Below are 15,858 nucleotides of genomic sequence, written 5' to 3'. Positions count from 1 at the left end.
ATTAGTGTCAACTAATTTTTATTCAATCTCCACATAGGATATGCTTGTGAAGATGGAATATGGGGGAGAGCAGAAGTGCGTTGAAGTTCCACAAAGTGATGAATGAAGGACATGCATATTGTATTTTGTATTTATTGAAATAAGTGATGAGAATGCTGTTATTTGCATTTACCAGCTCACCTATGTTGATAAACAAAATTCTAATGAAAGTGAGAACATGTACACTGTTACATCTTTCAGAAAATGTTTTGAAATTGTGGTGCACAGTTCAGAATAAATGTTTTTCAAAAACCATTGCATCTTTTTAGTAAATGTTTATTTCCAAAATAAATTTCTAGAAGTTCAGAACAGTAAAATTCCCGCTTTTTAGAATTAATTAGAAGATAACTCTTATGTAGTTAAACTAAAATACTCTTTGAGAGTTAATATATAAACTCTTAACACCAAGTGTTAAATTATCAACTCCAGAGAGATTTGGTGTTTAACACTAAATCAGAGTTAACATACCAACTCTCCAAAAAGAGTTAAATTAACACTCTCTGGTGTGGACCCATATAGACACTTTAAAAGTGTTGAAATCAAATCTGACAGTGTTAATTTGGACATGCTGGATTTGCTGTGTATAGTTCTAATGCACTTTTGTTTTTGTTTTTCTTTAACACCTGTTACTGATGTAAAACAGGTGTCAAACATGAGGCGCGAGGGCCAGAATCAGCCTGGCAGAAGGCTCCAATACAGTCTACTGGGCATTTTTTTACAGCTTGTCCTACTGATGAAGACATCACTTACAGATGTTCATTTCACACAAAAGTAACAATTAAATGACAGGATTTCCTTTTTCCCCTTCACCATCTACAGCAGAAAGTTCTTTCTTTTACAATGTGTCCATAATAAAAATCAATAAATGGGACAGTTTTTGATCATTAAAATTTTTCTGCTTTATATTTACAGGACAGTGTGGGCAATAAGCAACCATAACTTGTTTTGTAATTTCACACATTTCTTACAATTAAAGCCCAAAGAGTCATGCTGACTAATTTATTTTGTTAAACAGAGTTGCATTTCTTTATCATGTTGTAAAACTGAGACATACTGTTAAAATTGCACTCCTTTTCCTTATATTGAGATAACAAGGGGATTAAATGTATGGTTAAACTTATTTACACGGAGTTTTCACAGTTGGCACTATAACCAAAGTGGGCTGCATGTGGGCCCCAATGTAAAATGAGTTTTACTTCCCTGATGGAAAATCGTTAAAATACCATAGCAGAAGAAAGTGCAAGGATTAATGTGAACCTCATAAATGCTATAACCTGGTTGGACCTCATAGCAATATATTAGTAACTGATAAAGTACAACAGTGTGTATTAAAACCCTATATTTAATTAAATATAGTAAAAAAATATATCTGATGTTGCAAATGACAAGTTTTTATTGTTGCATGAAAAATGCCCACCTGGTGGAGGAACTACAAACTGTGTTATTTGGTTAAATGAAATGGTTCAAACAATTCAGGAATCATTCTTCCTGAAGTAAAACGGCAAACATTATACTTACCTCAGCATTTTGCCTGCTTCCTTTTTTCTTTTTTTTTAAGAATGGCCGTTTGACAACTGAGACCATTTCTGATGATGCTTCAGTGAACAGCAGATGGATCAACTAAAAGGTCAGATACATCTCCCAGATCCTGTGTAAGTTCCTCACTGAATCACTTCAGAATTGTCACTGTCACAGGTACAACCAAATAAAAAAAAAAAATCCTGTTTCTTCCTGTTTCTTAAGGACGTGACTTTCAGATAATGTTCATTTGCTGTAGCTACTGTTTTAGGCCACCTCTTCTTTCTACTCCACATGTTCAGTTTTCCCAGTTTTTTTTTAAGGAAACACTGCACCCCAGGCAGAAACTGTGCCAAGTTTTTAGCTTATGGCTCTCTGGGAATCTCCTTGATGCAAGAGGATGTTATGGCCGTCAAACTATGCTGTTGACATTTTTATAGATTAAACTACAGGAATGGGAAGAAATTATGTGTTTTTGCAACAGGCTGCTATTGACAAAGTCTAAAGACACAATTTAAAACTGGTTGTTTACCAAGTTGCCTGTTATGTACAGACATAACACTGGTCCATCCTTAGATTAGAATCATTCTTTTGTTTGAATGGTTAATAGATCAGTGTAGCTTAAAACAGAAAAAAACATCCTGTAAAAATGGTCAGGTACAATGATGCAACTGAAAATGAGTGAAAAAGCACCAGATCACACTTGTTCCCTATCAACAAGTGTGATTTGTTTTTTAGATATTAAAGCATTTGAGAGTAGGCTCACCTTGAGCACATGTGACAGACGTGGAAAGGTCTGGAGAAGCTGTGGAGAACATTTTGCTGCCCGTATCATCGTTCAGTACAACCAGTTTAGTGGTGGGTCCTGGGTTCCTACTGGTGTTCAACAATAACCCCGCCTCATGTAGTGAGAGTATGCAGGCAGTTCCTGGAAGATAAAGGAATTGATACCACTGACTGATCTGACATAAATCCAATAGAACATCTCTGGGACATTATGTTTCAGTTCATCCAACGCTACCAGATTGCAGTGATGCCCTGGTTCAGGTCTGGAAGGAGACCCTCTCTCTAAAAACATAGGATTTGTCAGGCATGCATACAAAGACGTGAGGGTTATACAACCTACTGAGTACCATTCTGAGTTTCTGCAGTGAAAATATGGGCAAAATGCACTATCCTGCTGCATTATCAGTGGGTCTTAAACACAAATGCTTCGCTGTTTTTACATTTTACACAGCATCCCAACTCTTTTGGAAAGAAACTTTAGCATGATCATAGTACTACCTAAAACAAACCAAGCCTACAAAAGATTGAATCTATACCTGATGTGTCTTTGCATGTTTTTGTAATAATCATTAGTAAAGTGTCCACTGTATTTTATTGTGTAAATGTATTGTTTTGTACATGGTTTTGTATGGCATTTCCCCCCATGAGTGTGAACAGTTCTCTGTCTCTCTGTGTTAGCCCTGCAATAGACTGCCAGGATGTACACTGCCTCTCACCCTGTGACAGCTGGAATAGGCTCCAGCAGCCCTGTGACCCTGAACTGGATAAACGGAAGAGAATGGATGGATGAAGGTATCACAGATGCAGATGTTTTCTTATTCTCTGTGTTAACTAATAAGGACAAACAAATTAAATAAATAAAATCAAAACCTTTTAATTTGAAGGCATTTTCATGGGGCCCGCTGGCTATGCAAACCAGTCCCGATGGGTTTTTTCCCTTTAAGGTCCTCCTGCTAGATACATTCAAAATATAATAAAAGTTGTGATACTGCAAATGTGCTTCCTGCCTTCTTGATTTATCTTTAATTTTGAACATTTAATTTTAACGGTTAAATGTAGTGTAAGACAGTTTATGGAGTCATAAATTTTGACAGTGCATAATAATAAACTTTTTTCAAAGAGTATATATATCTATAGATTTATATCTATAGATATATAGATATTTGAGCAATCTGTTGACACCTGTCCCTATTCTATCGGCACCTGTCTTCTTGTCTCCTTGCCTTCTCTCGCTTCCTACAGGTGACTTCCTATAGGAGACAAGTGGTACTGAGGGATGAGAGGAAAGGAGCGGGGGTGGAGAAGACGAACGGAACGCCGCCGCGATCAAGGCTCCCCCTGTCTTTCTCTCTTGCCACCACTGTTTGTCATTTTCTCATTATTAGCTTGTCTCCGTTGTTCGGTTTGATCTGAAGCATCAACAGTTTGTGGAATATTGTAGCAACAGCCAAAATACCGCTGACAAAAGGGTGAAAAACATGAGTGTCGAGGCGTACGGGCCGAGCTCGCAGACTCTAACGTTCCTGGACACCGAGGAAGCCGAGCTGCTGGGAGCGGACACTCAGGGCTCCGAGTACGACTTCACCGATTTTACCCTGCCGAGCCAGACCCAGACTCAAGGCCAAACCCAGAGTCAGCTAGACGGCCAGGTTCGTGTGGTTATTCACGCCGTTTCTGTGCATGAATGAAGGTCCTGCTGTGTTGACAAAACGTGAATCAGCTAACGATGGCTAACAACATCGTTAGCATCTGACGCCTTGCCTCCGTTACCATGCTTTTATTCCGCTAATGGCTAGCACGGCAACTAGCCAGCTTAGCTCACGGCTAACATAGCTAGCATGCCGATATAACTAGCATGTAAAGCCACTGGACTTTATTGCTATATGAACTAAGACTGAATTTTCTGCGTGGTAGACCAGCAAAAATGCCCATACATATATGTACCGGCAGTTATTTCTTTCTCTTACTAGTAGTTATATGCACTGTATACATTGTCACTGAAAAATAACAATCACTGGTCAGTAGAGGCAATTATTCTAATACTGTCAACAGTCCGTTTAATTATGGGACAGTATGACTGCTGCTGTGGAAAAATTACATTACATAAGACTTCATCGGTCTGGTTGACTGCCCAGTTTGGCGCCCATCTTTTCCAGTATCAGTTGACGATGTGTGATCTGTGGCATGTAATGCATAATGTCGACAATAAGTTTCGTTTCATGACTCTTAAATTCATTTGTCTCCTCAGGTCAATGGCCCTGATGGTGTGTTACAGAATGGAGACGACCCTGTTGTGAAGGCCAGCCAATTACTGGCAGAGTTGAACTTTGAGGAGGATGAGGAGGACACTTACTACACCAAGGACCTTCCTGTGCATGCTTGCAGGTAAAAGACCAGACTAATGTTTCTGAATTGCCTGTCATCATGTGCTTGTGTCATTTTATTTCGTTGCTTTATGGTCTCTGTTTGCAGTTTGGATTTATTGTGCATGCATTGTTGCTTTACACAGCTGTAAAAGGCTGCTGCCAGTTGATTTTTGGTTTTAATATGTGGGTTTGCCACACCAGAGGTCTTGTAAGAGTATAAGTTTGGGAAGTGCAAACAATTTCCCTGTTTTCTGGCTCTTTTTCTGTGTGGTCTTTTATATAAAAATGCTTTGAATTTCTTGTTCAATTTTGACTTTCCTTCAGTTATTGTGGGATTCACGATCCAGCCTGTGTGGTCTACTGCAACACCAGCAAGAAGTGGTTTTGCAACGGCCGTGGAAACACTTCTGGCAGGTAAGATGCACTCACTTACCAGCCTCTTTTTGCTCCGTCCTATGTTGGGTCTTAACTAAATAACACTTGAGGGGATCATTTTACAGGTGCGCTATCCTTTAGTTAGACGAGTACAGTGACTGTAATAATGAGTTTCTGTTTTGTTGTGAAACAGCTATTAAAAATGGATGACTATAGTTTCATTGTTGACTTAAGGCAGAAGTCAAAGAAGATTGTTTGACTGTGAAAGGCCACTTAGGCTAATGTTTAATTTTGAAATCCAAAGTAAAGAACTGTTTAACCTAGTACTGTATTATTTCCTGAACTGCTACAGTTAAAACCAGACTATTGTGGATCACCTCTGTCATACAAAGCATTCCCTATTCATTCAGCTCTTTTAGTAAACACGCACAGTGTATTTGCTTTGACATTATAGAAAAATCAGGTTTCATAATTTTGTCACTGCACAGTGGGGTTTTGAGACGACAATTGCATGGCTAGAACATGTTGAGCTGAGACTTGGAAAGTAAGAATTATTAGTGTACTGAATGCACAGTCTTGCTTTCTTTCCAGCTAGTGCCTTAATTGCTATTCTACTCACTTGTAGCCACATTGTTAACCACCTGGTGAGGGCAAAGTCCAAGGAGGTGACCCTGCATAAAGATGGCCCCCTGGGGGAAACAGTTTTGGAGTGCTACAACTGTGGCTGTCGCAACGTCTTCTTGCTTGGCTTCATTCCTGCCAAGGCTGACTCAGTTGTGGTGTTACTGTGCAGGTAAGGGCAAAACCTGAGTAGCTGACTGTTCACCCATAGGGGTCATTTAAACAAATTATGTTTGACTTTTTTGTTTTGATTTTAACACAGGCAGCCATGTGCTAGCCAGAGTAGCCTGAAAGACATCAACTGGGACAGCTCACAGTGGCAGCCTTTAATCCAGGACCGCTGCTTTCTTTCCTGGTTGGTCAAAATTCCCTCAGAACAGGAGCAGCTCCGGGCACGCCAGATCACTGCCCAGCAGATCAACAAGCTGGAGGAGCTGTGGAAGGTACTGTCACACCACCTTCACTATGTAAATATTCCACAGCACGAATTTGAGTGTGGATCAGACTTATCTATATAGTTACACTTAACCAGATGAATTTATACAGCTGTCTGTTATGCAAATAATGTAACGGAAATGTCTGCACTGTCTGTTTCATGTGCCTGCTAGAACATTAATCTTTTTTCCTCCATATGTTTTTGACTTGTTATATTTGCAAATATATAACTGTACTAAATACTGGCTTTGGTTCTATTCATGTGTTCAAATAGACTAATGTTAAGGTAGTGAGCCAGCAGACCTAATGCAGGAACCTAAAACTGAAGCAGCAAAATAGTAATGATCTATCATAAGATTTATGGATTCCACTGTGCTTACATACCAAATTATCTGAATGTTTCTTAGTTTGAATCTACTATTTTTCACCACAAAGGAACCTGCCTATCTCTAAATATTTTTTTGCTTTTCTATCCACATTTTTAATCTTATCATGCACGATCTGACGTGCGGGTGGGTGGGTTTGTTTTTTCTTTTTCTTTATTTTTTCCTTGGTAGGAAAATCCCACAGCAACCTTGGAGGACCTGGAAAAGCCTGGAGTAGATGAGGAGCCCCAACATGTCCTGCTTCGCTATGAGGATGCCTACCAGTACCAAAACATTTTTGGTCCTCTTGTGAAGTTGGAAGCTGACTATGATAAGAAACTCAAAGAGTCACAGGTAACAAACAACTTGATTACAGTTTGTATGATTTCTTGTCACAGTACTTGGTGATTGCTGGTCACACAACGAGTTAGCTATTTGTTTTGTTTGTAAGTGAATTCTTTTTTTACTGTATGACTTAAAAGCTTAGATTTGTAGCCAGGGGTTTTCTGCATTTACTTCTTGAGGATTTTGTAACCAAAACGTACTCATAGTTTTTATTGTGTATGATAATTTTGAAAAATGGATGAGCGTCATTGCTGTTTCAGTTGTTTGCATTTATTATTTTTATAATATAATTTATATATTAATTATAATTTTATTATTAATTTATTTCTCAACAGACACAAGACAACATCACAGTAAGATGGGACTTGGGCCTGAATAAGAAGAGGATTGCTTATTTCACCCTTCCCAAGACAGACTCAGGTATGTAGCAGTAGTTTCACTGTGAAGTTTACAGCCATCACTTCATACTATGTGACTTTGTAATTTGTGTGTGCACTCTTTAAATGTATTGGGTTGTATGATTTTATAATCCTTTGCACTCATTTTGAATTTTTTTTTTTCTTAATGTGCATTTTAAAAAGTATTTTGTCTCATCACCCGTCCTTTAGATATGCGGCTGATGCAGGGAGATGAAATTTGCCTGAGATACAAAGGAGACCTGGCCCCTCCTTGGAAAGGCATTGGACATGTCATCAAAGTCCCTGACAGTATCCTTATGACTTTGAATAGGCATACCATCCCCAAGCTACACACTACAGTTTAACCATATAATCTGTTTATACACATTTAAAACTACAGGTAAGGTGATGTATGGATCTTTAGGAACACCTAGTGGCGGCTGTGTGAAACTACAACCATATAAACAAACTTTTCTTCCTTCATGCTTCAGTGTATTTTGGAAACAATTTCTATATTTAGTTCTTGTTTATACAGGATAATTTCTTAATTTCTAGTTTACACTACACCACAAGTACAATCCAAGGCTGTGGATCATTGCATTTTTAGTGACTCTCCTCCACAGTTTGAACATTTAGTGTTAATGAAACTAACACAAAGTAGAGACTGAATCACTTTAGGTGTTTTAACCAGAAATGCAAAGCAGTGTTTGCATGACTTGCATTCAAAAATGAATTGCAGAAAGGCAAAAGTTATGTAAAACTTTCATGCAGACCTTTTTATTCACTTCTTTCAAACCCAAAACATTCTACATGCACTGTTGTGCAGCTGGGTTTGCATTTCATTAAAGGACAGAGTAGCTGCTGCTTACAATTTTACATGCAGAAGAAGACTGTGATTGTCCCTCAGTACTTGTGAGAGACCGCTCATAAATTATTGGAATTTTGGAGTTTGGGATGGATGCATTTTTAAAATAGGAAGTTATTCCTAATGATACATTTTAGATATCTGTGAGTCCAGTTGGGGAATAATCTGGGTAAGACATACAGTGCCAGAAATTAAATGTTTTTGTTACTCCAGTACATATTGAAGCGTTAGCTGTTTCCTTGACCTTCTGTCTCAGATTATGGTGATGAAATAGCCATCGAGTTAAGGAGCAGTGCCGGGGCTCCAGTGGAGATCCCTCACATCTTTCAGGTGGACTTTGTGTGGAAGTCCACTTCCTTTGATAGGTATTTCAAATCTGTGAACTCTTGTATTTGATGTGATTAGTGCAATAAAGACCTGAAGCCTAAAGTTCTGCATCAGGTACAATAACAGTGTTTTGTTAAAAAAAATGTTTTTCTTTTCAGGATGCAGAGTGCTCTGAAGACATTTGCTGTGGATGAGACTTCAGTGTCTGGTTACATCTACCACAAACTGCTGGGACATGAGGTAGAGGATGTGGTCATCAAGTGCCAGCTGCCCAAACGCTTCACTGCTCAAGGCCTCCCTGACCTTAACCACTCCCAGGTGAGTTGGAGAAGAAGGCGTGTTACATGACTGAAATTAGTTTTGCTTGCTACCTGGCCTCTTGGACTTTGTCCTGTCAGAGATCACATGGATTTTTTTGTTTTGTGATGCAGGTGTACGCTGTGAAAACAGTGCTGCAGCGCCCCCTCAGTCTGATCCAGGGCCCACCTGGCACAGGAAAGACGGTCACCTCTGCCACCATTGTGTACCACCTGGCCAGACAAGGAAATGGGTACGAAACTTGACTCTAGTCTTTTTTGTAATGCCACCTTTCTGTTTTATTCTTTATTTACTCTACATTTAACTTATTAACAATATTCCTTGAAGTCTTTATGACCTTAGTCCTGGCTGAAATAAATAATTAGAAAAAAGACCATTAATACAGTTTAAAATTGTCTTTGCAGGCCTGTGCTGGTTTGTGCTCCCAGTAATATTGCAGTTGATCAGCTCACTGAGAAGATTCACCAAACAGGGCTCAAGGTGGTGAGACTCTGTGCCAAGAGCAGAGAGGCCATAGACTCACCAGTGTCATTCCTGGCTCTGCACAACCAGACCCGTAATATGGACAGGTAACACACATCTGTCTATCTTTTTTGTGCATCTGTGATTAGCCTGTTTTGTCTTCTTTTTAAAGAGTTGGACTAGCTGTTGGTCTGTATTGATTCAATAAAACTACCATACATGCTTTAGTTTTACAGTCAGTCTAAAACTGTTTAGGGGAACCACAACTGAGATTATGATGTTGCATTATAATAGTTTGTGTCAGAGCAGCACACAAACACAACACTGATCTCACACTCTGATAAATGTGTTCATGCCTGCAGTATGCCAGAGCTTCAGAAACTCCAACAGCTGAAGGATGAGACTGGAGAGCTGTCCTCCTCAGATGAGAAGCGCTACAGAGCTCTGAGGCGCACTGCTGAGAGAGAGTTGCTTATGGTGTGTCATTTGGACTTGCTGAACTCTAAATATGTCCTGTTTATGACAGTGCTAGGCACAGTAATGTGTATCCATCCATATTTTTTTGTGATAGTTTGTATGATGAGAATTTCCATTAACTTTTTACTAAAATATTATTTATCATTGTGATGGTTTATTAAGGAAAAAAACAAGTGATACTTCATCATAATGAAACTCAACTTTCTCTCTTTTCTCTTTGCCAGAATGCTGACGTGATCTGCTGTACATGCGTTGGGGCAGGAGATCCTCGTCTGGCGAAGATGCAGTTCAGATCTATCCTGATCGATGAGAGCACCCAGGCCACCGAGCCAGAGTGCATGGTGCCTGTAGTCCTTGGCGCCAAGCAGGTAGGAGCTCCATAAGTGAAAATAACACTTGATCAGTAATCTGCAGTATTAGTGATCAGCTTAAACTGCTGTAATTTGTAACGATGTGTTTATTTTCTTCGTAGTTGATTCTTGTGGGTGATCACTGCCAGCTGGGACCTGTGGTGATGTGTAAGAAGGCAGCTAAAGCAGGTCTGTCCCAGTCTCTGTTCGAGCGTCTTGTAGTTTTGGGGATCCGACCAATCCGTCTGCAGGTCCAGTACCGCATGCACCCGGCCCTCAGTGCCTTCCCCTCCAACATCTTTTATGAGGGTTCTCTGCAGAACGGAGTCACTGCTGGTGAGATGGAAAGAAAGACATACAACCTTACATTTCCTCATTTCTTACCAGTACAGAAAACTTAAAAGTAAATAAAAAAAGATCTTTACCGTCTGTATATGCTGCTTTATGTGACACTTTATGTGTTGGATATTTCTTTAAAACCCACTCTAGGCTGTAAAACATTTGCATTTGTTTTTTATGCTCTTCTAAAATGTAGTCATCTGGCAGATGACTCATAGATGTAACACAGCCTGTCGCTAATCATATCCAGCTTATTAATATGATTATTAAGTGTACCAGACTGCACACCATAATCTGTTTGTTCTTTCTGCAGCGGACCGTGTGAAAAAAGGCTTCGACTTCCAGTGGCCCCAACCCGACAAGCCGATGTTTTTCTATGTCACCCAAGGCCAAGAGGAAATTGCTAGCTCTGGAACATCTTATTTGAACAGGTGCCAACTTTCTTGGACTCTGTTGCCTGTGTCTGCCTTTTAGTGTCTAAATGATGCCCGAAGATAGCCAATATTTGACAGACATAAATTTTCTGAATCACTTCAAACAATCCTGATATAAAGTAGATGACTTAAGTGTTCAGAAACACTGTATGCTTGAAGTGATGTCTCATCTGTTTAAAGTCAAGGTTAATAGATTCCTGTGTTACTTCAGATGTTCTATATTCAAAAGAAAAATCATTCTACTCACTCTACTTGTTCATGCAGGACTGAGGCAGCCAATGTGGAGAAAATAACAACGAGGTTGCTGAAGGCTGGAGCAAAACCTGATCAGATTGGTATCATCACTCCCTATGAGGGTCAGAGGTCCTATCTGGTCCAGTACATGCAGTTCAGTGGCTCCCTCCACACCAAACTCTACCAGGTAGACTGAGAAATGTTTCATTCAAACTTCAAATGAATGTCAAATTGATTCAGTCTAAACTAATGAAATACCTGAATCCTTAAAGGAGAGGCCAAACACTTGTTGTAGCACCTACGCAGGACACAGGACCAAAGAATTTCAGGCACTTGTGTTTAGTGTTGGAATAAAATATAAAACGCCTCACCCAAGAATGTCTTCATACTTTGTGCAGGAGGTGGAAATAGCCAGTGTTGATGCTTTCCAAGGGAGAGAGAAAGACTTCATCATCCTGTCCTGCGTGAGGGCCAACGAGCACCAGGGCATCGGCTTCCTCAATGATCCCAGACGTCTTAACGTGGCGCTCACCAGGGCCAGGTAATGCAAGAAACCTCACCAGCTTTTTGACTCTAAACATTTAAAACCATCACTGTGAGGACAACGTGCCAACGTTACTGTCTTTTGCTCTGTCACAGATATGGCGTGATCATTGTGGGAAACCCCAAAGCCCTGTCCAAGCAGCCTCTGTGGAACCACCTGCTCAATTACTACAAGGAGCAGAAGGTCCTGGTTGAAGGCCCGCTCAACAACCTGAGGGAGAGCCTCATGCAATTCAGCAAGCCCCGCAAGCTGGTGAACACCATCAACCCTGTGAGTTTAGTGTGTGTGTGTGTGTGTGTGTGTGCTAGTTACACACACAGTTTTTTGATGCTAAAGTAAAGGTTTTTTGTTTGTTTGTTGTTTTTTGATTATGAATATTTGTTGCTTTGGTACTGAGGACTAAAAATAAACCAGTATAATACATCACTGCAAAGACACAAAGATGAGCTTTCTTATTGTTTTCTTTTTTAGGGTGGCCGATTCATGAGCACAGCTATGTATGATGCCAGGGAGGCCCTCATTCCTGGATCTGTTTATGATCGTAGCAGCAACGGTGAGATGTCTTTCTTACCCCATACACACCTTTTTCCCCAACTGAAAAAGTATGATTAACTAAGTGCATTTAACATGCGTTCTACTGCAGGGCGTTCGTCCAACATGTATTTCCAGACGCATGACCAGATCGGTATGATTGGCACAGGTGCCAATCCCATGTCCTCCATGAACATCCCGATCCCCTTCAACCTTGTGATGCCTCCGATTCCTCCACCAGGATACTTGGGACAGGTGAATGGACCTACAGCAGGTGAGAAAGTCATACATTTGTCATGCTACCTCCAGTTTCTCCTTAAGGCAGCTAGGAATTGTTTGATGGAATTTTGTTACCCGACTTGATCTACGAACAGGTCGCGGTGGCGGTCTAAAGGGCAAATCGGGCAGCGGAGGAGGTGGGGGAACTCGAGGTGGCCGTCAAAGAAACCGTGGAAACCACAGCGGTGGAACAGACCGCGGACAGCATGGAGGTCAAATGACTACAAGCCAGACTAGCCAGGACCAGGGCTCCCAGCCGTTCTCCCAGGGCCCTCTGACGCAGGGCTACATTAACATGAGCCAGCCATCACAGATGAGCCAGCCTGGGCTGTCCCAGCCTGAACTCTCCCAGGTTGGTTTGTTTATCTGAAAAACTGTTTCTGACCTAGTCCAACATTTGCCCAGATTTTCTCTTAAAAACATGTCCAAGATTTCTCTACTGCATGGAAGGAAATGAAGGAATAACTGTTGACTGATCTCTTTTTGTTTGTCCCGTTATAGGACAGTTACCTTGGAGATGAGTTCAAGTCTCAGATTGATGTGGCTTTGTCCCAGGATTCCACGTACCAGGGGGAGCGGGCCTACCATGGTGGTGTGACTGGACTGTCCCAGTACTAGACTGTAAGATATTCCACTGTGGGCTAAGATGACTCACTAAAATGAAAGGCGTAGTTCAACTTTTTTGATTAAATTATGCTATCATGAGCTTTTAACACATAGGTTAGCACTAACTTTAACTTTGAACACGTGCCAGAGCTCGATGTGCTGTTGTGTGGGTTTTGTTTCGGTTGGTTGTTGGTTTCTCCAACTTTTTATTTAACATTTAAGAGACTTGGATTAATTTCAGAGTCTGATACAATGTGTATGTTGTAGTGGACTGAAAAGCTAAATGAATATTCTCTGAAACAAGTGTGTTTGTCTTGCAGGTTGCAGGAAAGGAGCTAGGCCTGTGTGAAGCTTAGTTCATTGGTATTTTAATCTGGGTAATAACAAAAAAGAACAAACATGGATACCCGTTTTCCACTGCTACAACCGAAGCACCACTGTGTGAAAGTAACAGGAGAGAGACCGTGAGAAACCAACCAATCACAAGAGTGAGAGTAAAAATGGGAGTAGAGCTGGACAGGACGAGAGCAAGACGGAAAGAGTGGGAGACTGGTAGAGGAGAGAAGGCACTGCTGCTCACACGCGAAGACATAGCAAAGGAGAAAGCTGTTGTCCTCGGAGCGGCGCAGTTGGGAGAGGTGAGACCTTCATCAGGTCGAGGAGGGCGAAAAGATCTGAGGCATTCTGGAGGGGGGAAAGGGGCCGACTGCGTCATCTTGTCCCTCGCGTGCCCCCGAACCCTCGGATCTCCAGGCGGTGTGGTTGGGATTCTTGCTCCAAAAGCTGAGAAAGAAGGAGAAGAGGTGTCTCACACAAGTCCTCCAAGCTAACAACAGGACGTCCACTGTGACTTGGAGTGAGAGAGAAAAACAAATGGAGACGCAGCTCTTGAAGCAGTTGACATGGCAACCTTTTTAAACTCAAAGCTTGAATCGAGGTTCTGCATTTGATCACATTTTTAAGCAACCGGGAGAAACGTTTGGCATCTCAACAGAACTCAGAAATGCTTGTGGTGCTGTGCCTCAGAAGTTTAAAAGAAATTTGAGGACTAACCAGTTATGGGTCATTTGCTTTGCTTTCTCAGCTTTGAGTTGGAAAGTTTTCTAAATAAAGGCTGTTTTCATTGAGGGTTTTCAGTGACGCAAGCTAGTGTAGTTGGCCATCTTTCAAGGCGGGTCTTTCCCTAGGTGGTCTGCAAAGAACAAAGTGGTGGAAGAAGCTCTTAAATGTGTAAACGTAAAAAAGAAAAACATTTTTGTCTCCAAATCTGAGCTCCGAAGGCCTGCGGATCGTGAGATAATTTTGTTTTTGTTTTTTGTTTTGTTTTGTTGTTCTTCTTTGTGTCTTTTTAATAGTGCAAAAGGACGAGTGAGGGCACTGTAACCAGCTTGTAACTGAATAAAGCTGTCATTCTTTTCTGCTGACCCCTCCCCCAAAGCTGCTAAAGCTAGCAGATAGCAGTCGCCAAGCACATATAGCTGAAAGCGCCTGATAAGCCGAATCAAGAGGGCAGAACTTCCCAAAGAGCCTTGCCCTGAAGTCAGACGTCATAAAACATGCAGACGGTGAGACAGAGGTGTAAATGGTACACGTGGTGGAGTACTTGACATGAATGCTCACTGAAAAGGAGGGTGAAAACATGTAAGGCTCAACTGTACAACGGACAACTTGGTTTCACCACGTTGGACACAGATGTTTTGATGATGCATTTGAGAAGTCGACCGATGACACATTTAGAGGTTACGCATCTTAGGTGAAGTTACCTTCAAATTACGAACACATGTAACCCAAGTTTAACATTTATGTAGATAAGCACCCCCCCACCCCCCATTCCTCTTGATTTTCTTTGCTTTTTGTTAGTCTTTAACCTATAGAAGAGTGTGAAACTGTTAAAGCAGTAGTACAATCATGTTGAGGACAGAGCAGTTAGTTTGGTCTATGATGAACTTTGTATCTCTGTTTCAGTACTCGGTGTTGTAAGTTCTCGTTTCGCACTAGTGAAGCTTACATCAGTATCTTTCACCGCCTCATGTTATCCATGTGATGCTAAAAGCTTTCCTTTTTATGTTGTTGAATCCACGATACTGAAGAACTTTGTCATTTTCTGAGCGGTAATGGCTTCGGATTGTCCACTCTGAGCCAAAGCGTCTTTTAATAATTTTAACATCCTGTTGTAGATGCTAAGAGGGCAGAGCGTGTGGTGAAGAGTGCTCAGGCTGCCAAAGAGAAAAGGCATCCACAGGAATGAAACCTGCGAAGCGTGAATTATTGGTTTTTCTTTAATGCTACAATAGTCAAGTTAAGTAGGTGTGTCTTTATGCTGTGTAGGACATCAAATTAATAGTCTCACCCCATTTATATATCTGTAGATTTGCTCTAAATTATTCTTAGACTCCACATCTTCAACTTTGAAAACTGCTCTGCTTTACCTTTTACATAAAAATCACCAACATATAAAACATCTCAAACCTACACGTGGTTTTTGCACGTCTTATGAACTGAGGCTAACTTTTGAGTTCTTCCTCTGTACTTTTGCTGTGACCTTGTTTGGCTTATTGCTGTTTAAAGCTGAAGTGAACAATGTTTTTATGTTTGCTGCACTGTTTTTTGTTTTTGTTTTCTTCCCACTAACTGATGTTGGTGCTGAAAAAGTGTACTCACAAAAAGAAAATCTTGTGTTAATAATCTTGGAAAATTAAAGTTTGCTTCTTTTTGCTCATTCAGCTTGATTTGAGTCTTTTATTTCTCCTGTGAGCTGAATTACTAGCATGTGGAGTTCTCTTTAATCTCCTTAAGAGGGCAAAACAACAGGAGGATTCTCATATTGCAAAATCTCATTACACC

The 15,858-nt window shown here is 40.7% G+C and overlaps 1 protein-coding gene across 1 annotated transcript; it reads left to right on the top strand.

Annotated features, from left to right (window-relative positions):
- Nucleotides 1-3,632: 3,632 nt before the first annotated feature.
- On the top strand, nucleotides 3,633-15,733 carry LOC102790536 (regulator of nonsense transcripts 1-like). Its single transcript, XM_087831614.1, has 24 exons — nucleotides 3,633-3,992; nucleotides 4,592-4,728; nucleotides 5,034-5,123; nucleotides 5,710-5,877; nucleotides 5,968-6,148; nucleotides 6,698-6,859; nucleotides 7,186-7,270; nucleotides 7,459-7,557; nucleotides 8,370-8,478; nucleotides 8,599-8,758; nucleotides 8,872-8,990; nucleotides 9,163-9,327; nucleotides 9,583-9,697; nucleotides 9,922-10,065; nucleotides 10,170-10,383; nucleotides 10,700-10,817; nucleotides 11,085-11,241; nucleotides 11,453-11,595; nucleotides 11,694-11,868; nucleotides 12,070-12,151; nucleotides 12,242-12,403; nucleotides 12,504-12,760; nucleotides 12,910-13,029; nucleotides 13,335-15,733. The coding sequence occupies exons 1-23, from the start codon at nucleotides 3,822-3,824 to the stop codon at nucleotides 13,024-13,026; spliced, it is 3,330 nt and encodes a 1,109-aa protein (XP_087687740.1). The 5' UTR covers nucleotides 3,633-3,821; the 3' UTR covers nucleotides 13,027-13,029; nucleotides 13,335-15,733.
- The last annotated feature ends 125 nt before the right edge of the window (nucleotides 15,734-15,858 follow it).

This window comes from Neolamprologus brichardi, chromosome 18 (assembly GCF_056152115.1).
Source record: "Neolamprologus brichardi isolate AB-2024 chromosome 18, ASM5615211v1, whole genome shotgun sequence".
Lineage (NCBI taxonomy): Eukaryota > Metazoa > Chordata > Actinopteri > Cichliformes > Cichlidae > Neolamprologus > Neolamprologus brichardi.
The sequence above is the reverse complement of the archived record's forward strand: the minus strand, read 5'-3'. Positions and strand labels throughout refer to the sequence as shown.

Excerpts from the sequence above, each read along its gene's own strand:
- LOC102790536 (XM_087831614.1), top strand. The coding sequence starts at position 3,822 with ATGAGTGTCGAGGCGTACGGGCCGAGCTCGCAGACTCTAACGTTCCTG. Across the intron at positions 6,860-7,185 it reads AGAAACTCAAAGAGTCACAG|ACACAAGACAACATCACAGT; the intron begins GTAACAAACAAC and ends ATTTCTCAACAG. Across the intron at positions 8,991-9,162 it reads CTGGCCAGACAAGGAAATGG|GCCTGTGCTGGTTTGTGCTC; the intron begins GTACGAAACTTG and ends TTGTCTTTGCAG.